The following is a 27,624-nucleotide window of genomic DNA, read 5'->3' as shown; positions in this document are numbered from 1 at the left end:
GTCAAGAGGTTTACTTGATTTTTTTTTTCTTTTTTTCTTTTTTAATGTATGGAGGATTATGTGATATTTTTATATTTTAAGTATTTTTTTCAATTCTGTATTTAAATATATGTTCACTTCTTATATTCACTTAAAATCACAGAGGAAAGAAAAACAGTTAATAGAGATTATTACTGTCATGCTTCATTTTCCTATGGTCTGGGTTAACATGTTTACAATGGCACTTGGACTAGGCAAAGAATATTGTTGCAATTATCAATTTCAAATGACTATGACAGGTGATTAATTTGATTAGCACGTCCCTGTGACTTTTTCATCCAGGTTATATTTATAGACTTGGGTTATCAAGTGCCATAGTAAATAATGAAGACAGTAACCCAAGAATTAGAAATTCAAATTAGAAAACCCCACAACACTTTGACTTAATTCCAGATTTTACCATGGTAGATAATTATGTCAGTTGTTATTATTTGAAAATAGTGTCCTTTAATATTTACTGTTTCCTTCAAATAGTAGAAATCTTTTTGCAACTTATCAACAGCTACTTTCTAAGTGACAAAACTTATAGTACAAAACCAGCCTAAAAGTACTAAAAGTACAGCTGTTATCAGCACTCGAGTGTTGCCACTTTTGTGTATGTACAGTTCCATTTGGGAGTTTACATGGGTCTGCTATGCCCTTTACAGCATCCATCTCTTTTCATTCCTCTCACATCTCACTTTTTAGTTACTAAAGTTACTCTTTTTTTTTTTTTAACTGATGTAATAAAGATTTTATACATATGTACTATCTCTCCACAACCTTCCTCAATTTTGTATTCAGTATTTACTAGTTAGATCATTACGCTAGGCCCTTTTCATTTCAGCAGCACCCAACATCCCACCCAAAAATATGAGCTCCATTCATTGTAGATGGGTGCTGGTTACTCTAGAGAAGCTTTCTCATCAACAATTTTAATCACCTTGTAAAAGAGTGGTAGTGAAATGCTGATCTGCAGGTTTTAGCACTAGAAGTCTTTATTGGTTTCTTCCAGACCATAGTTAAGAATAAACAGCATTTGTCCAAAACGAGATTCCTTTTTTATAGTATTAGAAAATCTTAGTTAAAACTTAGTCTACTTATATAGTTTTAGTATGGTGGATATACAGAAAGTGACTCTAAACTGTCAGCGAGAAAAGCAAATCTACTTTGTCTTAAAGAAACTTCTAATATTGTTTAAAACTGGAAAAAATACACATTTGTCTCTTCACACAGTTTATTTCATATTACAGGGCAACAGCATTTAATTAGCAAAATTAAAGTCCTTTGAACAGACGTTACAGATGTATAGAAGCTAAGTTTTCCATACAACTTTAATAGTAGATGTGCAGTATATATGTTTCACAATGCAAAAATCAAAGCATATTGGACCATATAAGAAACCTGTATAAATTCATGACTGAATTTGTAAATCCAAATAAAAAAGACACTTTTGCATAACTATCTGTGATGCTATATTTATATCCTAAAGACTTTTTTTTTTTTTTTTGGCCGGGGGTGGATGGTAGGATAAGTCACTTATCCATCTCAATATATTCAGGGATATCCAATATATTTTTGACATTAACTTGTTCTTAGGTAAATAATTTGGATGATAAAATATTCACTTCCAGTTCTGCAATGAATTTATAGGAGTCAATAACAAATGATCAGTCACAATTTAAGACAAATATTAGAGAGACAGAAAGAAAAGTTTTCTAGCTCAAGCCTTATGCCTGATCATTACTTCATTCTAATTAATGTATATGTAAATACCCACACGGACACATATATATTCTCACAAAAACTCATATCTTTTTTTTGGCTTTCTGCAGACATACCATTAAAATAGAAGGATGATGCCTTTCCTCAAAAACAATAGAAACAGTCTTTAGGAACTAAATGTTCAGGGTTTAGTTTAGCAACAGTATATGGTTGTTCCAGAACTGTTATGATTCAATTATCAACTTTATGAGGTATGTTTATTGATACTCTCAACTGCAACAACACAAGGTGAATTTAACAACTGGTTTAAGAGTTACCTTTCTGTTATGTAAACAGGTCTAGCAGTTAGACAACCCTGTAACAGCACGAGCCTTTCCAATAGACTATGACTTTCTGGGACAAGGCTATTATTGTGAACTATCATTCTTTTCCTTTTTATAACTGAAACACAGGTGGAAGACTAATGGCTACAGACTGTGCTGGCATGCTGTGTTACAGTGTCATATAAATTTGTCATATATAAGTGGCCTCCACAAAAAAAATCTTTCCTTCCTAGGCTGTTTCAAATCCCATAAAGCAATTCAGCAACACAAAGAAAAGTGAGTAAGTAAAATTTTTGGTTCTCAGAGACCACCACCCTATAAAACTGGTATGTGCAATCTTCATCGCGAGTCAGTTACCAGTTAAAGCTAGTTAACCACCTTTCCAAAGAAGATAGATAATAAATCTCAGAGACTGTAAAAGAGGTTTTTCTTGCATTACATGAGAAGAAAATTATCTAGCCCTATATCCATGACCTAATTCAAAGCAGCCAAACTGGCCATCCTATTCAAAGCAAGATATCCTATGGAAAGGTTGATAATGGGAAAATCTCTTCCTAAGGTCACTTAGTAGAAAGGTTCCTCCACCTTTAAATAATTGCCAAAATTTTAGTTGGTTATCTGGGTTTGATTTAGTTTGGTTTGGTTTCAGGTTTGGTTTTAAAACCTTACAATTTAACTTTGGATTTCCTTGCTAGCTTACCCTTTTTTCTTAACCTGTAAAAATCTTGGCTTCTTTGCAGTAATATGAGCATAAATTCAAGAGATCAGTTGCACCTTGTCTGGGTTACCACATTCTTGTATCACTTTTAATTATCTACCTTTCTCTCTCAATATTTAGACATTTAATATCATATCAAAATATTCCCAAGTGTATAGAACAATTATATGTTCTTTCAGCTATGCATTTATAAGCATAATGCCAAGCATTTTATTGCTTCAAAGTATTTTTTCATAAAAAATAAAACTTTCAAATTGAAAAAAAACCCCTCCATTTAAATGTCTTGTCTACTCAGACTCCATCTCAGAGCAGAATATCTGTGTACCATTACATTTACCATTACATTACATTCTGTTACATTTCTTTCAATTGTCTGTTTCTCTTATCCACAAATTTTGCAATATTTATTGTTGTGTGTCCCTACCAATTTTCAGTTCAACATTCTATATATCTCCTGTTTACACTTTTGTAGAATTTATTTCTTTGTTCATGCAATGAAAAACTTCTTACTAAGATTCGTTCAGTTCTGTTACCATTCTCATAATTTTCTGCTCTGATTGCTGGTTCACTGTGCCCTCCTTCTTTTTTTAATTGCCATTGTTCCCTCCTTCATCTGCCTTCCTCTTTGTTCTCTTTGCTTTCTTTATCCTTCTCTTCTCATTGGTCTTTGTCTAGAATTTATACCTTTTTTCATTTTCTCTTTCTATGTAAGGGAGAGTGTAATTCTGTTTAATTTTGTTCACTGGTCCCTAAATTCTCAAGTGAAATTCACTCCTTTCTTCTCCTTCTATGTAGATATTGGAGGAATTTACTGTGGAGAACTGTGGAGCAGCTGAAATAAAAATCAGTGACTCAGTGATAAGAGGTTTGAAGGTGTTTCCAAAGTGGTGAATCCTTAATTTGTTCCTAATCAGCTCCCAGTATCTTCTTTGGTTGACAGTTTGGACAGGAAGTGAACAGTGGTGAGGGAAGCAAAATGTGTGTACTTAATACATAGAGCTCAAAAAAGAGCTACAGTTGACAAAGGAAACATTTTGAAGTTCAGTAAATGGTCCATTGTTGCCCTCTCAACAACTCCTGGTCTACATAAATATCCTAAAATACTTAAGCAAGTGAAAAAGCAGCTTTTTAAGTTTCAGTTGTCAAGGTTAGTTATGAATGAAGACTTAAATTACTGCAAATACTGCAGTCTGACATATCTTAAAGCCTTAATAGCCAAACAGTCAAAGATCTTGTCTCTGTCAGATTCAATCTACGACCACATATAGTTGATATTTTTTTCATTATTAGTGCTGTTTGCTAACTTAAACAACTGTTCTATTAGTAAATTAAAGGTACAGAACTAATTTGGAGTTAGATACTCCAAATTCTATCTGAAATGGCAATAATCTAAATGAAGTGATAACACACTCAGAAAGGGTCTTTTATGTGGTTTAAGTATAGAAGGAATTGTTCATATGAGAAATAACTTACAAAGAACAAAACCATGCACATGCCTGTAAAATGGAGCTGCATGCAAACCAACTTGGATTCAGAAAGGAGAATCAACACACCCTCGTGGCATTTTGCTCAGACAGGACATTGACATGGGTTCAGGGCTCCCTGCACTTCATGCACTGCACATGGCTCAGTGTGAGGGAACAGTCACCATCTTATCTTTGTCTGGGGAAGCCATGGAGACACGATGCAGGGGGAGCATCCATCATCTCAGTTTTGTTCCCAGTGGTGAACACCTTTTTGTGGGCAAAGCACCTTGTCTTTTCATATAATTCTGCTATTAATATTGCTGTTGCTATTGTGCGCTTTATACTCCATTGCTTTGTGCTTTCAGGAAACTATCTCAACCCATTGCCTCTTCCTTTGTCCCTCCCTTACCAGAAAGAGTGGGGAAAGGAGAGTGGCTTATTTGGAGTTTAATTTCTGGCTGGTGGTAAAACCACTGCACCCTGACATAGCAGAAGTGAGGGAAGAAGGAGCAAAAAGCAAGATAAAAATGTGGAGCTTTTTTTTGCCCTCTAGTTTTGATGAGAACTAATATGAGAAATATGGAGACTTGCTCCAAGAATAATATATAGCAAATATACAAAAAGAAATAATAGCATAATAATTTCCAAAAAAAATAAGCTAAGAAGTTTGTCTGGAAAATAGTAAAGGATGTAACAGACGTATAAATGTTTACGAAGACATATGGGTAAAGTTCAAAGGACCAGGAGAAGAAAGGGATCTGAGTCAGAAAAAAAAGACTGCTGTAGCTACCAGGGTGGCATTAGTTGACATAACAAGCTGGAGGCTGCACTAATGTCAGCAGAATAACCTAATAGCTGCCTGTTTGACATAGACTTATATGTAAATACCCACACAGGAGAAACACATATGCAGCATAGTTAGAATTAGAAATGAAAAAGTAAGCAGAGCTATTAAAAATGAGGGCACTGTAAGTTTCTGCTAGTGCCAATACTCATTCTTTTACTAACCTTCTTCCACTGTAACATTTCTGTAAGATAATTATGACAATTTAGCAATGTAAGATGTAAATTACAATACTTTAAAAATAGGAAGTTTTATAGGCAAAATCTAGTCTTCCTGAAATATGTTTTTCCCCTTTTAAAACTGGGAATTGCTAGTATTTTACTTCGTGCTATTTCTTTTTTAAGTAAGAACATAAAATTAGTAAAATGGTAGTTTTACTCTGGATTTTGTAGTTGGTTTGGGGTTTTTTGTTTTAATTTATTAAACGATCTGAATGTTTTTCAGTAAAATTTTAGATGTAGAGAAAAGGATGGATAATTCTATGATTTCAACACATTAAAATCAAAAAATGTAAATTATTCTGAGAAAGTGTACCTTAAATTTGTGACTGGCTTTCAGCCAAAAGACAATGTTTGATTATGTTTTTACTAATACCTGATACATTTATGATGAAGAGACAGGTACCTGACAATATTATCAAGCCAGGAGCAAGCACTGATGAGGTGACAGGAGGGTGCTCAACCCATCTGCATGGGTGTTCTCTTATCAGCCAGGGAAAGCATTCATTCTGCTCCTCCTGTGGTCCTCTGGACCACTGAAGCAGGTCCAGTTCTTACGGTATGGTCAGAGAAACTGGGCTGGCTTCTTGTTCTGGCATGTCTGATGTTTTTCCATGCCCTTTACAGTTAGCATAGCCTCTCCCCAGAACCAACTCACCCACCTGTAACTGTAACAATATTTAATATTAATCAATACTAAGGATTTGCTTTTAATTTTACATATTTAATACTCATTCTTTCTACTCCCCTCCCCTACTCTCCTCTCTCTTCATTAGTTGGACCAAACAATTTTATAGTCCCTATGAGTCCATTCATTTAGTATGAGTCTGTTCATTTAATACCAAATTCAAACCTTTGGAAGTACTAGAATGAGGATGCAACACAATGTAACACTAGGAGCATCTTGAAATTTTTAATATCTACTTATTAATCTACTGAAAATGTTTTTCTCTTCAAGAAGAGTAAAGGTTAAAAATGTAGAAATAATTAGGGAGTCAGATATTTAAGGACAATTCATCAACTGAGAGAAGGCAGTGGATGTCTCCAGTAATTTCAGTTAATTTCTCCTATGCAGCTCAGCAGCACTGACCAGGTAACCTGTGCGTTTGATTCTTGGTGGCCTCAACGGGGAGCATAGATGAAAGGATAATTTATCTTGCTTAAGTACAAGAGATCAGAAACTATGATTATTAACTCCCCTTTTAAACACTGAGGATGTTTAAAGCTTTTTTCCATTCAGTCCCTGAGAGAAAATTAACCATGTGTAGCTAAACAAAAGTGAGAGCACAGCCTGTGTGGGGTCTCCTCAGTTCCTGACTTGTGCCCTATGTGGAGCAGTTCTTTCCCTGCCTCTCCCTAAGATAACGCAGTGGCTACCACAGTGAATTATTTACAAATTGCACTAAAAAATATTTTCATAACATGGAAGAGGTATCATCAGATGACTCCAACTGGCTTTTGCAAAGAAGTTGATTTATTTGATGTTTTATCAGTTCAAACAAACCTTCCATTAATTTCATTAAAGCATGGGATTTCTTATCACTAGTGCAAACAAAACTCATGTTTCTCAAGCTGGGCACCTAGAAAACTGAAGATATATTATTGTCTTGACTGAAATGATTCATCTAGTACCACACAAAAATAATGTGAAAGACAAAAATTTTGAAAAAATGGAACAGGATTTTATCTGGAAATGCAACACTTTCACTCAGAATACCAGTTGGAAGTATTAGCTACTGTCCAAAATAAGGTATATCCGAAGTTGCAATTTGGAAGTAATCATAGAAAATCAAACCTTAGTGGTTTTTTTTTTTTGGTTGGTTGGTTTGGGTTTTTGGTTTGGTTTGGTTTGGTTTGGTTTGGTTTGGTTTGGTTTGGTTTGGTCTGGTTTGGTGGGAGGAGTTTTGGGTTTTGTTTGGTTTTTTGTTTTGCTTTGGAAGTTCTTGGTGGTTTTTTTGTTTGCTTTGGTTTTTTATTTGTTTTTAGGGCCATTAGTTGTATAAATGTGAAAGAAAGAGTACACAAAAATCACAAATATGCATAAGGAGGGCAACAAGGAAACCCTAAAAATAGTGTCTACGACATGACTCAGAAAGACTTCCAAGTATGAAATTTTGCTGAAAGCTTGGTTCAGATACATGAAGTAATACTGTCTTTCTGCAAACAGATTTTTTTTGTAGGTACTTACAAATATAATTTATGGAAAGATATAAATTTTTTGCATATCATTCACGGTTTTAAATTATTTTATAGTTTATTTTTAGTTTGAGGCAAAGATTATCATATGAAATATACTAAATTAAGCATATACAGTAACACAAAGATACAAGTATAATATTGATTGTACACTTTCTGTAATGGCCATATCTGACATGTTTCTCTTCGATTTGTTATTGTTTAGTTGCCATTTAAGTGCCATCTAAATCAGTTCAGGCTGTTGAGCATTCACTGAAAACAGTCAATGGCAGCAATTTCAACAAGATTCAATTCTGAGGAGACCAATTAAACAAAGAAGTACAAAACTGGATAAGGATGGAATCAGAGGACATGAGCTTCACAAATAGTCAAACTGCAAAGTCATTTTTATTTATGCAGGAATTTACTGAAGAAAAAAAATAGTGGCCTTGTCTATCTGAGACAATTTGTTTAGCTGTCCAGCTATATATTTTCCAAATGCACATGTAGTCCCCTGAAAATATTTTTTGTCTGTTACAAAATTAAAGGGAAGGCAACAAGTGCAATCTGATTACACCTTCAGTAATGTCACTAAGTAAAATGACAAAATTCACTGTCATGCTAGAACAATAGTTTTCACAAGCAACTGTACCTCAGTAAAACTTCACTTCTTTAAATAAAAACCTTCTGTGAAAAGAAATCTCTAGGAAATCACTACACTACTTTTTACAGTAAAGTGAGAAAATAAATGTTTTTAAATCATGAAAGATTTAGTAAAGTTTGCATAATTTCACTATCACACTTTGTTAATTTAAAATCCAAGCTCCAGCATTGAAGGATTAGTTGTACTTAAAAAGAATCCTGCACACATATATCTATAAATGCATATAGGTATCTATATAGGTATCTATATACCTATGTGTCCAGGTATATATACATTTATATGTATGAATTAACATGTGCATGCATATAAACCTTTTCAGTAGCTTGAACAAGACATAAAAAAAACCAATTCTGTTTTTGCAAGATATTATATTCCTCTTCCTTACATCCTCCTAACTTCCTTCACCCCTTTTTCCTCATTAAAATTGTAACTCAGTAAGGACCATTGGTTCCTAACTGTAGTAACTGTTTAATTCTTTTGCACTTGTCCAGAACATTGTTTACACACTCCTTGAGATTACAATTTAGAGTGGATTCACCAATAGAAGCCTTGACTGCCAGTGAGGGACTTTTTGGGCTCCAACATTTGAGAAAATCTCAATTTTATCTTCTGAGGAGTGGTCAGAAAAGAGGAAAAACACATGATATTGTTTTTTCTCATTGTTGTGAAAGACAACTCTCAAATCCTTTATCTAAGGGTTCCCTCTTTCCTGCAGCTGATATCAGAATTGCATAAAACATTCATGAAACATGAAATAAAAATGGAAACACAGAAGTACAAAGAGAAACAATTTCATTAGAGATGCATTTCTCCATATCTTCTGACAATTAACCATTTCACAAAGAGAATTCACATCCTATACAGACTTAAGATGAAGAATTTTATTGTTCTAGTTTCCTTCTAGTACCAAGTTACATTTTCCTTTTAGTGAACACTGCCATGGTTGGGGCACCCACAAGCTCTCTGGACAATGTGTTCCAGTATTTCACCACCCTCATAGTAAAAGTTTTCTTCCTAATATCTAACCTAAATTTCACCTCTTTCAGTTTGTACCCATTCCCGTTTGTTCTTTCACTATACTTCTTGATGAAGAGTCCCTTTCTGGCTTCCCTACAGGCCCTTTTCAAATACTAGAAAATTGCTGTGAGGTCTCTACACAACCTCCTCTTCTCCAGGCTGAACAGCCCCAGCTTTCTCAGCTTGTCTTTGTCAGGGAGGTGCTCAAGTCCTCATCTACCCTCTTTTACGTTTAAAACCATTGCCCCTTGTCCTGTCACTGGAGGCCCTGGTAAAAAGTCTCTTTCTTATAATGCCCATTTAAGTATTGAAAGATCACAATATAGTTTCCCTGGAGCCTTCTGTTCTCAAGGCTGAACAACCCCAGCTCTCTCAGCCCTTCTTCATAGAAGAGGTGCTCCAGCCCTCTGATCATTTTGATGGACTTCTTTGGACCTCCTCCAATAGGCTGATGCTTTTCTTGTGCTGGTAGCCTTGGAGTTGGACACAGTTCTCCAGGTGGGGTCTCACAAAAGCAAACCAGAGGGGAATAATCAGCTCCCTCAGCTTACTGGTCATGCTTCTTTTGATGTAGCCTGGGATACAGTTGGCTTTCTGAGCTGTAACTGCAAATTGCTGGTTCGTGACCAATTTTTCATCTATCTGTCTATCTATCTATCTATCTATCTATCTATCTATCTATCTATCTATCTATCTATCTATCTCCCCAAGTCGTTCTCTGCAAGACTGCTCTCAATCCATTCATCTCCCAGACTGTATTGACATTGAGAATTGACCAGCCCCAGGTGCAGGATGTTACACTTGGCCTAGTTGAACTTCATGATGTTCTCCTGGGCCCACTCCTCCAGCCTGTCAATGTATTTCTGGATGGCATCTCATCCTTCAGGCAAATCACCTGCACCACTGAACTTGGTGTCATCTGCAAACTTGCTGAGGATGCACTAAATCCGGCAGTCTACACCATTAACAAAGATACTGAATAGTCTTCATCCCAGTACAGACTCCCTGAAGGACTCCCTGTTGCTGATCTCTATTTGCACTTTAAGCTGTTGACTGCAACTGTTTGGATGTGGCCATGCAGCCACTGCACAGCCATCACATAGTCCATCCACCAAATATGAATCTCTCCTATTTAACAACAAGGCTGTTATGTGGGGCCATGCCAAAGGCCTTACAGAAGTCTAGGTAGATGACGACTTACAGAAGTCAAGATAGATAATAATAAAGATAACTAGAAAAGGTATACTAATATATCTGTTGCAATTGCTGAATTACTATGTATTCCTCAAGCTGCCACCTTCTAGAAATGAAAATCTGGGCCATGACTCTGAAATAGACTCAGATAAAAAATGTTCTGTGACCCACCATACTCTTGATATTTCAAACTGATTTATTTTACTGTTGTAATCTCTTTTAGTTAGAAGATACTCATATACAATTACAAAAAAAAAATCTAGTCTGTCTTAAAAATGTTATATTTTCTTGATCTTGAAAACAATACAAAAGTTCCACTGCTGTTAGATCACACAAACTGAGACCTCCACAAAGTCATACTCACTTTACATTCATTTATCCATGTTCATATGCTTCTTAATTAATTACATTTTGTTGAGACAACTTTTATGAGGGCTAGATTAATTTCACCACTTACTTTAACTAGAGTTAAAGCACATGATCTACATTTGGCACTTATGATTAATTAACGTACACCTTAAAGACTAAATATGAAAGAATCCATAATTTAAAAACATTGACTTCAACGATATTCTCATACATTTTTAAGATATTAGTACAAATTAGATTTTATTAACATTTATTCTTTACCTTGTCCTAAAGTTTGCAGGATGAGGATGCCCATCATATAATGACAAATAATCATATTCTTCTTCTAGAGCAAAAGACTGAAAGACGATTTGTATTCTGTTTCTTTCTTCTGCTATTATAACCCATGTACAGTTTGCACCATTTGGATATCCATATGGGAAGCCAGGGCTTTCTATAGTGCCATTAAGTCCTTTTAAAGTTCCACCACAGGTATAAATAAATCCTAAAAAAGATACCAAGGAAACAAAAGTTAGCAATAGATTTTTATATCAACCTTCAATAGAATAAATCACTAGAATTCATGATTTCTGAAAAAAAAAAATCAAAATATTTCTTAGCAAGTACTGCATTTAGAAAGGAAAAGCCCATTTTTAATACAAATGCTGGCCACTTAATGCAAAACAAGCCCACCCACCTAACAAATGTGTTTTCCATACTGTTTATGTAAAGGCATATGGTATCATCTTTGCAAATAAATATATATAACACCATCTATGACTAAATTTGTCTATGAAGCAAAGTACCCACATCAATTCCCTTTTTTGTCAAAAGGAAGAGAAGCAGTCAGAGCAAAGCAAACAAATCTCTTTTGGTACAGGTCTGATACAGATTAAACCTATTAACCTCGTGCTCCTCCTCCACATATTTTGGGTCTGGAAGAAGCTAAAAGGCTACTTATTATGAACAAGCTCTTCTCAGTCAATAATTCTAGGTTATGAAATCTGTCTACTTAAAGACCTTATCTGAAATACCACCTGTTTCATCATGATACTATGTCATGTTAATATTAAGATGTGTTTTGACTGACCCTAAGTGGGTGTTGTTTAACTCGGGTGGTCAGGGAAACCCCCCAGAGCTACTCCCTCACACCCCACACCCACTCCCCATCTGCTCCCCAGCAGTGGGATGGGAGAGGGGATGGAAAGGGTAAAAGTTAGAAAACTCGTGGGTTGAGATAAAGACAGTTTAACAGGTACAGCAAAAGCTGTACATGTAAACAAAGAAGATGAAGGAATTCATTGGCTACTCTGTCAAGCAGGTGTTCAGCTATCTCCAGGAAAGCAGGGCTACATCATGCCTAATGGTTACATAGGAAGACAAACATCATAACCCTGAACATGGTCCCTTCCTCCTCCTTTCCATCAGCATTTATCACTGAATATGGTGCCATATGGTATGGAATATCCCTTTCATGTGTTATAGAATATCCCTGTCATTGGTTGGGATCATCTGTGTCCTGGCTGTGTGCCCTCCCAGCTTCTTGCCCATCCCCAGCTGATTTGCTGGGACAGGCAGCATGATAAGCAGAGAAGGCCTTGATGCTGTGTAAGCACTGCTCAGCAATAACTAAAATGTCCTTGTTCTATAACACTGTTTCGGTCACAAATCTAATACATAATAACATAGGATCTACTATGAAGAAAATTAAGTCTACCCGAACCAAATTCAGTACAGAGGGTCAAAGGTGAAAGGTTGCTCTGCCAAAAGATTCTTTTTAAAATGAACATTCCTAAATGTCAGAAATGGCCCCTACATTCAAATACTGATTTTTCTTGGACTATAACAAATTTTCTTCTTACATATAAAATCCATTTTCTGAGAAAAATAAGAGAACAAGAATAATTATAAAAAGGTCTCCTTCAAGTCACTGTGTCTGGCAGGACAGGTTCTTTTTTAAGCTTTTGTTCCAAGTTCTAATGCTCAATTACAGCAGTTCATAACTCATTTTGGGCTTTAGGATATTTTTTCTCTTCACCAGGTTTGTAGTCTAACTGTAGGTCTGCATCCTCTCTCCAGGCTTTCTGCACTCTTATCCGTTAAATATTAGATCAGCTTTCCTGCTTTGCCTTTTGCACCCGGAGAGCTTCTCTTTCTCAAGCATGCTCAGAGTAAGCCCCCTCTGCTGGGAGGCGGGATTTCATCAATTGAGAGAAAGCAGAAAACACTCAGCTGCTCTTTCACAGAAACACGATATACATTTCACAACAAATGACAAACAAACAAACCAGATGCCGACTCTTTAATCATACACACATGTATATATTTGAGCTCATTAAATTATCTTCTTCATGGCATATTCACAAGCTCGTCTTCACGTTGAGAATTTATATGTGAAGAGACCCCCTTCTCTGAAGTACTTTGCAGAAATCTCTTTAAGATTTTACACTTTGTGTTGCTACACTGTAAAGTAACTTTTCATGACAACAGAGGAGGGAGACATACAATATTTTTATCTCAGATTTTTCATGTTTATCTCCAATGGTGAGAAAAGATGCCTCTTATGAAGTAGACAACTGTTTTAATACAAATATCAGTGTATCGGATATATAGGACAAAAAGGGAATGGAAGATCCTTTTAGAAAGTAATTAGGCCTTTGTTTGCCTCATCTGACATGTATAGCAAATTTTAACTTCTACTGTGAATTAGCTTAGAGAATTCATTCTCATATCAGTGCCTACACAACTTTCACTGTTAGGAGTTTGTTTTATTTATCTCTTTCTGTATCTCCCTCATATACTTGAACTATTTTTAAATCTCCTTTATGTGTTATTATTTATTATTTAAGCTCAGCTGTTTTATTTAGCACTTTAAAAGTCTTTTGGAATACAGTTTGTGCACAAGTCACTTTGCAAAGTTGAACTACATCGTAAGCTCTTCATCCTAGAACTCTAACACTTCTCACAAAATACAGTCACTGAATAAGACTTTTTAAATAGCTGTGTGCACATATTTATCAATTTAGTTTTTCCTAGAAATCTCTTGCTCAGGCCTATTCAATTGAATTACCAAAAAACTTACAGAGAGAGAGACTTGAAAACCAAATAGCATACACTGTTAATTTTTAAGAATCTCTCCAGACCAAGTGTGGAAAGCACAATGTAAACTTTGTCTCAGCATAATAATATAGCTCCATAATTTAGACCCTTTGTTACTGTACCTATACCATGAAAGATTTCAACTACATATGGACTGTTCTGTTAATTCAATACAAAGTACAAAGAAAAAATCAAATGTAATAGGTCTTCTGTCACTAAAATTAAATTATATTTAAAAAAAACCCCAAACCCCAAACTAGAGCCACAACTATGAGTGGGCAGAACCTTGTGAGATAACACACTATTTGATAAGGAGTGTAATGCTTCATATTGGATCCAGTAATTGGTCCTGTCCATAAATATACATGAAATATAAAGTTTCATGACTTACAAAAGTTCCACTTACTTCTTTTATGTCATACCTAAACCATAACAAAAGAGAATTATTCATATGCTGCACGATGATTTTCTTCTGAGATGACTATCAGAATGTAACACAGCTAAGCACGTGTCAGAAGATACATTTTTAATTCCAAGAATGGAAAAAACACCAGCAAACCAACACTGAAGTTTGATTTTGATAGGTCTACTTTTTTAGTCTATAAAATAAAAAAATCATGCCAACAGACTCCATACAACATGCACTTTAATCTCTGCTTTCATATGTTAATATATTCTGTGATGTTCTTCACCTTGGCAGACCAACTTGGTTATGATCAAAATAGACAGCGTGCATTAACTGACTGGTCTGATCAAATGTGGAAAACATGACATTTATTTTCACGAGGTAAAATTCATGCTGAAATAACTAGTAACATATACTGTGATCTTTTTCATCTAGATTTCAGAACTAGCATTCCAAAAAAATACACTTGCAAACTGCTTTTCATTAAAGTGAAGGTTTTATTCAAAGCACACAATGAAGAATTTTGAATAGCTTGAAGTTAGACTAGAAAAGAAAAATTCTTGTTGAAGCAAGTATGAAGATGAACACCACCACTCATGATATTCTCTTAATAGCTAGTATGATTCAGAGTTTCCATTGCATTGTTTTTTACCAGAATTTAAAATTCAGATGTTTAATTCTCATCAATTTTACATGGATAAATATTTCTTGAAATCAAAAAACACAGCCACTCTTTCTTGTGGGATTAAAGTAAGCATCAGTAACATCAGTTCTTAATCTACTTATTCAACTTGTAACACTCCTTAACAAATAGTGTGTTCTAGGAAAAATGAAATTGATAAATCTGTACACACAGCTATTTAAAAAGTCTTATTCCATTCTTATTTTGTGGGAAGTGTTCTAGGATGTGAACCCGTCCCTATTTTGTGAACTCTTTTCTTCCTGCAGTCAATCCTTCTCATTTTTGGAAAATATATACACAATATTTCTTTCTAAACCATCTTACCATCTCTATAATTTTACTTGTCCTGTCATGCCTCACACCAAGATCTTTGAGCCCATTTATAAAATTGATAATAGGACACTCTCTTCAGATGTAATGGCTGCATTTTACTTTGGCCTGTGTTTGAAATTTACCTTTTTATCTTTTCTCATCATTAATTCTCTTTAAGTTATGCTTTTCCACTTCCCATTATGCCTCTTTTCTGCACTAAACAAAACTCCTTTCTTTAATCTTAACTTCCAACACTAAGCTTCACTGAATTTTTTTTCACGAGTATAAACCTGCAAGGCAATCATCTCTAACGCACTGGACTTACTAGTTCCTACTTCCTCTCCACCTTTTTCTCTGCCTCCCTCAAATGCCCAGCAGCTTGCATGCTTATTTCTTACTCTACTGTATTTTCATATGAACAGACTGGTGACTTTTACACTATGGACACTCACAGGTGTCCATTCCTACCAGAACATTATAAACCCATCTTTCTTGATGAGTCTCATATTTCACCTGTGCTAGGCATGGAAGTACAGACCAGCAGCAACCCTGCACCACAGAACACCAGAACAGAAGTAGACTGCACCTGGGTAGCACTTTGCAGTGAGATGGGTATCCATGTCAGCTATAAGGCATTAGAGCTGCTGCTGTTTCAGAACAGTCTATCTTGTATTCGCATAGACCTCCATGCCTGTTTAACTCAACTCTACTTGAAAGAATCCTCACTTCCATCTCAGCTCCAATAGCAGCTTTTACAATTAGCTTTCTACTAGATGAATAAAGCCTACATTTGATATTTTGTCTGACTACAGATAATTGTTATTTTTGTAGGTATAATTTCCCAAAGTAATAAAAATTTAGAATCATAGAATCATAAAATGGTTGGGGTTGGGAGGGACCTTAAAGATCATCTAGTTCCAAACCCCTGCTGTGGACAGGAGTACCTCCCACTAGACCAGGTTTCTCAAAGCCTCATACAACCTGGCCTTGAACACTACAGGGATGGGACATCCATAACAACTCTGGGAACATTGCTCCAATATCTTACCACCCTCACAGCAAAGAATTTCGTCCTAATATCTGATCTAAACCTACCCTCTATCAGTTTAAAATTATTTTCCTTTGTCCTATCACTGCACATCCTTCCAAAAAGTCCCTCTTCAGTTTTCTTGTTGTACCCATGTAGGTACTAGAAGGTATCTGCTAGAAGGGATCCCAGGAGACAGAACAACTCCAACTCAGTTCCAACTCTTCTGTCATGGTTATGTCTTTGTTGGTTGCTTTTTGCTTTCTATTTTTTCTCAATCATTCCCTGTTTTTTACATATAATTCTTATTTCCTTGATTTTAGACTATTTTCTTTAGTCTCAGACGTACTTAATAAAGCTTAATAAAAGAACCAACAAAAATCTTGTATTTGTGAAAGGCACAAAGTAAGAAAAACATTGAAGCACCTCAGTGAATATCAGCTCTTAGGAGTTCCATGAAATTCTTAACTAAATTGCCATTTCATTTCAGTTTGTTCTTAAAAGCATTTTCTTTCACAAACAAGATACTTGGATGCCTAATCTTTGCACAACTTACTGGAAATTGGGCCATTATGAAGTCTAGACATTATGAAGTTTTCAAAAGAAGTCCATTTTAAACTTTTTATCTATGATTTGTATAATTTTAATGCTATGAGAAAAGCTGATGATACTTTTTGGCAAATAACTCAGTCAAACAAATTGCTTTGCCCTTGTATAAGCTATAACAAAGTACCAAAATTACTTTTCCAATCTTTTGGTAGGGTTGACTGGAAACTCTATAACAAACTCAATGGAACTGGTATGGAATACCAGCCAAACAGAAGCTATCACTGTAAATCATCACCACATTTGAAACACTTTATGGAGATATCATTTTTCCTTCAGAGAAAAATTTATCTCTTTTTCAGACACCTTTTCTGAAAGAGGTTTAGAAATATTTTAGTGTTGTCTTCCACTTGTCTCAGCTGTGAAAACTAGTAGAAGGACGAAAGATTCTGTTCCCTCATGTCAACACTGAGTATGTTACTCCTTTAAAGAAACACAAGGTCTAAAATACAGCAGGACTGCTCTTGTTCACATGGAATAATACATCCTGAGGAGCAGAAGGCTTAAAATGGAAAGATGGCAGAAGAAGCAACAGGGAAGGGGAAGAAGAAGGAAAAGGGGAAGGGAAGAAAGTACAGTTTCATCTGGTAGTTTGAAATCTTCCAGCAGTTTCAGATAAGTGACAGGGAGCAGATTATTGTAAATCAAAGTAATCACCTTGAAATTCAAATATAGCTTTAGAGAAAGAAGAGAGGAATGGAGGAAGGAGGGAAGGAAGGAAAAAGAAGGAAGGGAGGAAAAGGAGGGAAGGAAGGAAAAAGAAGGAAGGGAGGAAAAGGACGGAAGGAAGGAAAAAGAAGGGAGTAAAAGAAGGGAGGAAAAGGAAGGAAGGAAGGAAAAGGAAGGGAGGAAAAGGAAGGAAGGAAGGAAGAAAGGAAGGAAGGAAGGAAGGAAGGAAGGAAGGAAGGAAGGAAGGAAGGAAAGTTCCCATAAGCCTTCTAAAACATCACAGATTTAGCTAAACTCTAAAAGAGAGTGGGTAGAAGGATTAAGAAAAGTCGTAATAAGGATAAAAGTTCCAGTAAGCATTCAGATAGGAAATAAGCATTATCAATAAATATGATGCTGGTTTGAAGCAACTTCAACAAGATTAGAAAAGGTTTTGAAGGCTCAGTGCTTGGAAAATCCAGACAAAATTAAGACTCTGTTTTAAGTTTCTGCCAATAATAATTAAACACAGAATGGCTCAGTATTCACTGTACGCTAGCACAGACCATCTTCCTATATTCTGTTTCCTTCTTAAAAAAATAAGACGGCCTTCTATGGCAGCTCAGATTGCTACAGATGTAAACAGCCTAGAAAGTCTTCTCATTCACTGAGAGGTATGACCTTCAGAAGAAATGTAGTTTTAAAAAAATGAAACAAACACATTCCTGCATTAGATAACATGGAAGTTCAGACCCTTGAAACTCTGCTATAAGCCTGAGAAGAAAAAAAATGCCTAACTCATGTTGCCTGCTTCTGAAATATTACATTTGCCAGTGAAATATCAGCTTTCACAGTGACCCATATATAAAACTTGATGTCAATAGTTACTCTGTGATGCCATTACTGTAAGGTTTGGACCATTGTACTAAATGCATTCCATGCATCCTACAACAGCCTAAACTATCTGAGGGTAGAAAAATTAAAGATGCGTTGAGAATTAAAGGAAGCAGCAGCTGGAAAAGTCAACTATAGTCTTTGACATAATCCAAACTCCAGTGTGTTTTCTGTTTTTCATTTTCTAGATCATATAATAGTGAAAAAAACCCCAAAACGACTTCAAAGAGACACAGACTATATAAGGGTCAAGTGAATGCAAGGAGATCAGTAGAACTCCTCATGAAAGATTTCACACTATGGGACAGTTTCTGACAGTTCTTAAAAATGAAGGGAGAACAATTTAAATATTTTGGAAAAATGTAAACATCTTTTACTAACAGCAATTGATTCTGTCCTCATTTACTAATAAAATTTCTAAAAAAGGTAATTTTTAATTGAAGCAGCCTTTTAATATAGTAAAAAAAATTCTTCTCATCTAAAAATCTAAAGACCGCTACTATTTTTTCAATGTTTTCACATGTCTGAATACAAAGGCAATTTTTCAGATATTGTCAGTTCTGCTCAATTTTTAATTTTGAATTAATTCTCATTGCACAATTCTGCATTTGCAGTAGATCAAAGTATTAACATCTTTACCATGTCCTTCTATGTGTCATAAATATTTTTTTTTGGATCATAAGCCAGAATCTACATTTCAGTAGTGTATTGAGGTGGTTCAGACTGAGGAAGGATTAAAAATAAGTTAAAGAGTGTTGTTAGTTACTGAGATATCTGAGTTTGTAAGATATTCAATGATCCCTCATTTACTGATATCATAAAACCAATAATTTACTATTATCAATATTTTTATATTAATTGCCAGTAATTATTTCAATTTAAAAAGAAATTATCACCACTAGAGGGTCTGACTCTAAAAACTGTAGTATTTAACAAATAAAATAATTGTCTGAAAAGAAAATCAGAGATTTCCTTTTCCATACACTAGAAAACACTTCAAAGTCATGACAAATTTTCTAGACAAGGCATTAAAAGTGCTGATACTACTGTTCTACAGAAATAGGTGTACAAATGTGTCCAGCTCTCTGGCATTGATAGCTTCTTGGTTTGACCTTACATTTTAGGCTATTTAATAGAGATAACAATGCTAAAATGTTGTAGAACCAAGCAATACAGTCAAGTGCTGTTTCAGATTTAAATTTGGTCCCAAAAGTCACAGGACCATTGAAGCTGTTGCTATTACTCTATATATTTATTCTGGTCCTTTCCAGAGAAAATGTGCTTCTGTAGAGGTAGACAGGTAAACTGAATACCCCAAGTTGTTATATTATGGCAAACTGTTGGGAGCTTATGTGAATAATTATGTTCTAAACATCAGCTGATGAGCAGTATCCCTGGGCAGCTATCTTCATAATGGCAGTGAGTTACAGAGGGGCAAGAGAGACAATATGAACTGATTCATCCACACGAGCTGATTTTGCCATCCTATCATATGAGATAAATACCAACACAGAGAGTCATCATCATCATCAGGAAAAGATGAATTATCTCTCTGCCTGGCTTGATAAAGCTTGATGCTACTCTGTCACCATTTGCAGAGGGGGTGAAGAGGGATAAATACTTAATGGTATCACTGGTATCTTCCTTTCCCTCCTCCACTGAAAACAGCAAACAAAGAAATAAATAAAAACCCAACCACACCAGCCCAGCAGCAAAGAAAAACCCATTTCTCCTCAGAACTGACCAGTTAAACTTTTCCATAGTCCTGCCAAGATCTTCTAACCAAAAATGCTGTTTCACCTGAACTGGGGATGTAGAATAAATTTAGAGAAAAATGTTATGTGAAAAGCTGGACTGAAGCACTGTGAAAGGAGTCTATACAAAATGTATGGGATAAAAACAGACAAAACAAAACAGTAAAGGCAAAGAGTGCAGCACAGAAGTCACAGAAACTGTGACTATCTGACTTGGATAGCATAGTTTAACTTGATATCTAAAACTGTTTCAGAGAACATTTATACCATTCAATTTTATTAAGTTATGCTGGTAATACATTGAGGTATTATTGTCAATTAGATGTCTTCATGTTCATTTTTACGGGACAAAGGAATTTGGCATCTTACTGATTGGAATTTGGACAGATTTCAATAATGGGCTAGGTAGTACGTATTCACTATTGCCTCTTACATACTATTATACTATCAGTATTCCCATGCAAACAATTTATGCATGGGAAAAATGTAGATGTCTAGACTGAGTCTTTCTTCTTGGATTTCAGCTTATATTGGCACAAAACCAAAATAAAACAAAAAAAAAAAAAGAGAGAAAGTGCTAATTATTTCTTGAGATTTAATGACAATTTGCTATATACTAGCCCAAGGCACAGTCTTGGACATTCAGTTCTTTTCTCCCAGTCATTAATACTCAGCAGGGGCTAGTTTCTTTTCTGATTAAGTAAGCAAAACACGTCATTTTCTATTAAATTGTGTGACTCTACAACTTTAATTGATGTGCTCCCTGGTTTTAGCTTATTTCACCTTTTGGCAACTGTTACTCCAAGTGTCTCATCCATTCTGCAGTACTGATGTCTGCTTTCAGTAGCTAGTATCTCTGAAATTAATCAGTACCCTACATTTTTAAAAAATTGCTGGTAATATCGCCAGTGGCTTATCATGAATAATCATCCCCTCTGACATGACAAACTAGCTTTAACAGGAAAGCTATTACTTTGAAACAAATTGTACTGCATTGAAATATTCTCAGTAGTAAAGAATCTCAGTAGAGTATTAAAGCTTCCTCAATTCCAAACAAAGAGAAGAGAGACCTTTGTATCTTTCTCATGTTGTATTCTCTTTATTAAATATTAGATATTAGCAGTGTCTTACCTAACAAAATTGTCAGAAGGGAGGTACTTATTTTTTAATTTTATTTTTATTTTAGCATTTAAAAAAAAAAAACAAAACCACTGTATCCTCGTGGCACCTTAGGAAAAATATTACAGAGCTCCCCTCTTTTTTATGCTGTTTTTTTTCCTAAACCAAAGATGTTGTTGGTTACTGATTCATTACTTCTTTGCAGTGAAAATGTCTGCTTGTAACAGAGCAAATATGAATACATAGACAGCCTTTTTCATGGGAAACATTTTGAGAATATTTGATTTCTGTATATACCCATGTGTGAGAATGTAGACAGATACATAGATATAGATAAATGATAGCTAGATACTTAGATAGATAGGTAGGGAATGCACATACCTATAATATTTCTGTAGGAAATTAAAATTTTTTTTTAATCCCCCCACACTAATCACTGTGATAAGGAAATGCTCAGTTTCATCCTGTGCAAGGTGCAGGAGTGGAATTTGGATTGAGTTTTGGTAAAAAAATACTGGGGCATGGTAGAAGACTTTGCATCAGAGTCAAAAAGCTTTGATTGTTGTCAAAGTACCTGTCTCAGAGGAGATGTGACCACCTTGTGTGTCACTGTCTCTTCAGTGATGGTTGGCACACTTGGAAGCAGAAGTGATTTGAATATTTGGATGCAACTTTTCATCTTTTTTTTTTTCTGTTTTTCCATATAATATAAATTTGTTAAATCAAATCTTCTATGAATGTATATCCAAATACATTTTGATTAGGGTTTCTTAGTGCCAAAATGAACTTCTGGCCTAACTAAAAGTGACATCCCATGTAATAGCTAGCTGTTCACAGTAATTACTGAGGTATACTAAACTCAATTTCAAGTCCTCGATCTCTGTGTTCTCCCAATTTATGTGTCCCACTGAGAACTGGACATAGGTTAATTGCAAGTCAGCTTCATGCTCGTATCTTCTGGAGTGTCTTAGTTCTCATTAAAGTTGTTACTGAGGATCGAAGCCAAATTTGCAAACTGTTTCTGTAAAAGCAGATTTATTTTCCAGCCTTAATTGTGCGTCCAGTGACTTCTGTGCCAGTGTATCCAGAGTCCTCTAGCTACTGAATGCAGTCCAGGAGTTTAAGTCATCTTTATGTTCCAGTACTGACATTTATTCTTCTCTCATCTGCTTACAAATGAGATATAAAGAGCAGAATTTGATTAAATGTAGGCGTTTACAGTGTTCTAACAGCAAAGCTTCTGTTATTATCAGTGGAGTCCTGGACAATAGATTCAGCAACGTTTAGTCACATACATCAAACTACAATCAAATAAAGTGACTCCATACAGTTCTGTTGGCTACGACACAGATTTAAGTATCTAGATCAACTTAAACACCTGCTCTGCAGGTGCCTAATGTCAAGTGAAAGAATCCTTCCTAAGATATATCTGCAGTTTAGTCCTTTCCAACCATTATATTAATGCCTTTTTGCACTGCTTGAGAAGCAAGAAAAAGACAGTAGTAAATTTGTGGAAAATTGAGAAATTACTTAGTATTGGGTAATCCTCAGTATATACTTCTAATTTTGCCTGTAAGATTCAAAAGTGTTTTCTTTTCCTCTGCCTTTCCTGGAAGAGATGAGGGCCAGGTACCTGAGCAGTGCATACTTATCATCTGGTCTCCATTTCCTACTTGCACATTACAAAATGGAGTTGGCATCACTGCTGCCACCACTGTAGCATGCGCAGAAGAATGCAACATGGCCATCATAGTAAGGAGAAATCTGTCACCATTTTCCACCAGAACTAACTGAAGCCATCAAATCTCCTTGGTAATGGCAGGAACACCAAGCTAGTTTGTTTCAACTCTCTGTAACAGGTTCCTCCCAGACCCAAGAGCTGCAGAAGGCAAATAGGCTGCTCAACTGCTCTCTGCCTCTGTAGGAGAGGCAGATGCAGGGAATCCCGGAGAGTCTGAAATCCTAAAATCCGTTATTTCAGTGCACGGGGTGGAGTTAATGGAGAGATGGCAGTAAAGAGCAAAAGAACAGTGTGAATTAACAATACTGCTTAACCAGCTCATCAAGAGAAACGTGACTAAAATTGTATTAGCTCTGCAGCTGGTGCAAATGAATGCTCTGGTCTGGGTTTCTTTCGAGAGCGCCTCAGCTCACGTTACACCAGTGGGCAACAGCAACAGCTTCACGGGAACAACTGTAAGCATTCGAACGAGAGCTAGAGAGCAAGAATAGTACTCACTGAAAAACACCCCAACAGTAACCCTCTGTCTGCCTCCTTCCCACACAAAATCTTTTCCCTGGTTACAAAACTTCTGTATCGGTGCAAAATGCGATGCAATCATGAATTTTAATTAGTGCTTAGTGTGCCAGTAGAAGTCTCTACAGGACTAAGGTGTGGTATATTCTTTTCTCTCTTATTTACTATCTCTATAATTAGGACTATGTGATTATGCTATCAGTGCAGTGAAGCAAAAATGGAATCCACACCCAGTATGCATAATTTACTCAGTCTGCCTGGAAATTACAGAATTTTCAAACAAAACATAATTATATTTTTATGTTTCTCTTAATTACTTTGTTGTAATTTGAGGTATGTGACTAGGGTATTAATGCACTGTAATAAGCTGAAATCAATACAAAGTGAACCCAAAAACTTTTGGAAAATAGCACTTTCTTCTTGGATGTAATGGATGTGTTGAATTCTTTGAATTATTGTGGCAAACTGCATATGATTCATGCTGCGGGGGGGAATACAACTGCTGCTCAGTGCATTCAAAAATCCAGATTGCTAGGCTATAATTGCATCCTACTAAGACAGTGTAATTGTTAACGCCGGAAAGGCTCTTTGAATAAGTAATATGAAGTGGTATATCAAGGCAAAACGTTGTTATGATTTGAGTTGATTAACAGAGTAACTCTTAGAACTCACTAGAAAGCTTAAAGAGAGCAGATCTCCATTTAACGAACCTGGATATCTCTATACACAGATTTTGAGACTTCTTTCAAAGCTTAGAAGTTCATTACAGCTCTCTGAAAGTTCATCGTATTTGTAAAAAGAAAATTCAGAGAGGACTTCTCAGTTCTTCAAAAACAAAACAAATCATGGGGACCCCTCTAAGAGATTACTAGAGTACCTTGCATCTTTATTTGTCTCATAAATGTTATAGGAATTAAAGGGGGAATCAGAATTAATTTTAATTGTTTTTTTACAGTGCCAGTGGACTTAATGTATTAATCACCAAATGAAACCAACCCACTAGCTTAAATTTGAAATAAAAGTTTAGATACCCAAAAATGTGTCCTAATATTCAGAAATGTTGAGAATAAGGCAGTTCCTGATAAGAATGAGATTATTTATTCACATGAATTATCAATATATTTTTAGATTTCATTTAGAAAATGTGGGACATGTGCTCTAGATCTTGTTTTCTTTTTTCACTTTGTGACTCTTTTGAAAAACAACATCACAAAAACTCTTCACTTGCACAGAAAAAAGCCTGTGATAGTTCAGCAGAAATTGTAAAACAATGAAAAAACTCTATGCATCCAATGAAATATGTATTTTAACAACATTGAGGTATATTTCAAAATTATATTCAGAATGGAGAAAATCTGAATATTTAACTTATTTCCTTTCTTTGTACTTCATTCTTTGTCAACACTATGAAAAAATCTGTATTTATTCTCATTTACAATGCTTTGTCAAAAACAATCTATCATTAATTGTGGGTAACGTGCCTTCCTAGATGGTCCTATTCAGCAAAACAATTATGCACATTCTCAACATGAGACATTCTGTTCTGCTTTGCCTGTAGATTTGATTAATATTTTCCTTGTGTAAATCTGTAATTGTAAATGTTCATAGGGTTAATGACCCCATGCAGAGTAATAAACAGCAAGAATAACTGAAATAATCTATTTAAAGTTGTTCATGTCTCTATGAAATTCTGAACTGATTTTTTTCCTGTGAGCAGGAGTAAATCAAAACAACTTGTTTCTCGCAATTCACAACAAAATAAAGCTTCTGTTTTTATAAAGATATAAGATACAGATTTTATTTTAATTTAAAATCCATAAATATTGAAGGTTATAATATTATATCAAACCCTTGCTTTGGAAAAAATATCAGGTAATTCCAGATTTCCTTCTGAGTGTTAAGCACTGTATACTAAATATATCTCAGTTTTTGAAACTTGTGCCATCCTTAAAATATGTTTCTTTAATGAGCATTTTAGTACAAATATTCTTTGAGTTATCTTCATATACTATTTAACAATACAAGAAAAAAATAAAATTATATTACTTTTTGAAAGTTTATATATATTGTTATGGTTTAGAATTAATTTTACTTAGGACACCAAATACTCAAATTCCCACGTAAGGGGAAAATTGCAAATATTCTTATACTTGCATCAGTGTACAATGGACAATATTTTAACATCTTGGTGAGAGTATGTTTCCATTTTTGCTACTTTATTTTGTTTCAATAAATATTTACTACAATCAGTTTGCTACAATTTCAATATTTTATTTTTTTCAGTATTTGCTTCTAGCTTCTGCATGCATTCTTTTCTTAAACAAGTCTTCATTGTAATAAATTGTATGCTGCATTTTTTGACAATTTTTTTAAATACTATTTCTCTAATCTTCACATTACTGTGTAAAATGCAGACAAAAAATGGAGATAAGTAGTTTGAGGAATAGGATAAAACATTAATTGATTGTCACCAGCAATTGATTTTAAAACATATAATCAGAGAAAACATCTCTTGATCTTCCTTCTAAACTTCATGTTATGCAAATTTACTGCCTACTTAAGCTAGCAACCTTTCTGTGGCTTGCATTACCTGCTACAGGGGAAGATGACATTGAGATATTGTTGAGAAACATGCTGGAATATTCCATCTGGCTGAGTTACAAGATTTGCAAAATGCCTAAGGAATAATGCAGAAACATTAGGTACAGTTACCCTTCTCATCAGTCCCTCGATGTCAAAAAAAATTAAGTCTTAACGACAGGTAAATATAATCATATCCCTGTGAGTTTTACACTTCAATGACTGACCCAGAATCAGGAAGATTATTACAGCTAATGAGCTCAAGAAAGATGAAAGAACACTTACAGATTCACACTGACCTGTTACTGGCTTCACAAATTCTGACATTCCTGGTCACTTTTCTCTTTAATTTTCTCTAACTTAAGGTTTCTTTGTATTCTTTATGGCAAAACATTTATATAAAAAATTAAAGAAAGGGGCTAATACATCATTATTATTAATTCATGAGGATAAGACCTCAACAATTACAGAATGACACAGTGACATTGACTTTGAGCTAAGATAACCATTACCACCTGAAGATCTAGCCATAGGAAAACACATACTACAGCTCAATGGTATCTATAAAGTGCACTGCCCTTCAAACAGCTACAAATGACTCATTAAAAAAAAAAAATCTCCAAGATAAAGGAAAGGAGATTCCTACCTGCAAAATCACAAAGCACTTCTGAATGAAATGTGCTTTCCTTTTCTACCACTACTATTTTTCTCCTTTATCGCAGTACAAAATCCATGATATTTGTTTCATTGTTGAAACTAAATTATATTTAGAATAAGACATAACTGCATGTGTTACAATCTTACAGAGTCTGGATGTAAGGATATGATTAGTAATTAGAATTTTTACATTAGACTTGGAAGACCTCTGTTCAAAGAATGCTCACTGGGTTACTTCCATGCCGGTCACCTCACTCTTCTACTTTCAGAAAGAAAAAGCAAATAAAACCAAAAATCATATATTATCCAGTTTCTTTTGAAATAAGATTGCTATAAAATTCTCTGTTAACTTTAGTTTTCAAATAAAATTGACATTTAAGAGTCAATGAATGAGACAGCATTGTCATTTCAACAAGATTGCTAAGGAAAACTGGAAACTAAATGGCCATTTGTACTCAGGTTTTGGAAAACTGATGAAAGCAATAATGAAAGTCATGGCATTCAGAAGAGCATAAGCCAGACAGTGTCAATGGAGCAAGTTAATACAATCTGGACTGTGAGGGGAAAAAAAACCTGTGTTTGAAGATGGTGGAGTCATAAAAAAAGTGTCACAGAGGAGAAGGAGCAAGTATGACTTATCAGAATGTCTGAGTCCTTTACAAAAGCCTCAAAACACCAAAAATTGAGCAGCAAATCAGGGTGAAAGATAACATACTGATACAGGTGGTAGTAAGGAGATTAACAGAAGTACATTTTTACCATGTTTATTATGTTGGCATCTAGAATCATAGAAACATTTAGGTTGGAAAATATCTTTAACATCATTGAATCCAACAGTTAAACCAGCACTGCCAAGTCCACCAATAAACTATG

The 27,624-nt window shown here is 35.0% G+C and overlaps 1 protein-coding gene across 5 annotated transcripts in view; it reads right to left on the bottom strand.

The window, feature by feature from the left end:
* Nucleotides 1-27,624, bottom strand: part of CSMD3 (CUB and Sushi multiple domains 3) — a 605,611-nt gene that overhangs the window by 517,739 nt on the left and 60,248 nt on the right. For all 5 annotated transcript variants that reach the window (XM_050305446.1, XM_050305454.1, XM_050305462.1 and 2 more), the window contains exon 2: nt 10,993-11,215. In XM_050305446.1, coding sequence (XP_050161403.1) covers nt 10,993-11,215 — 223 coding nt within the window. The remainder of the gene's footprint in view (nt 1-10,992; nt 11,216-27,624) is intronic.

This window comes from Myiozetetes cayanensis, unplaced genomic scaffold (assembly GCF_022539395.1).
Source record: "Myiozetetes cayanensis isolate MyiCay16 unplaced genomic scaffold, myiCay2020 scf1, whole genome shotgun sequence".
Taxonomy (NCBI): domain Eukaryota; kingdom Metazoa; phylum Chordata; class Aves; order Passeriformes; family Tyrannidae; genus Myiozetetes; species Myiozetetes cayanensis.
The sequence above is the reverse complement of the archived record's forward strand: the minus strand, read 5'-3'. Positions and strand labels throughout refer to the sequence as shown.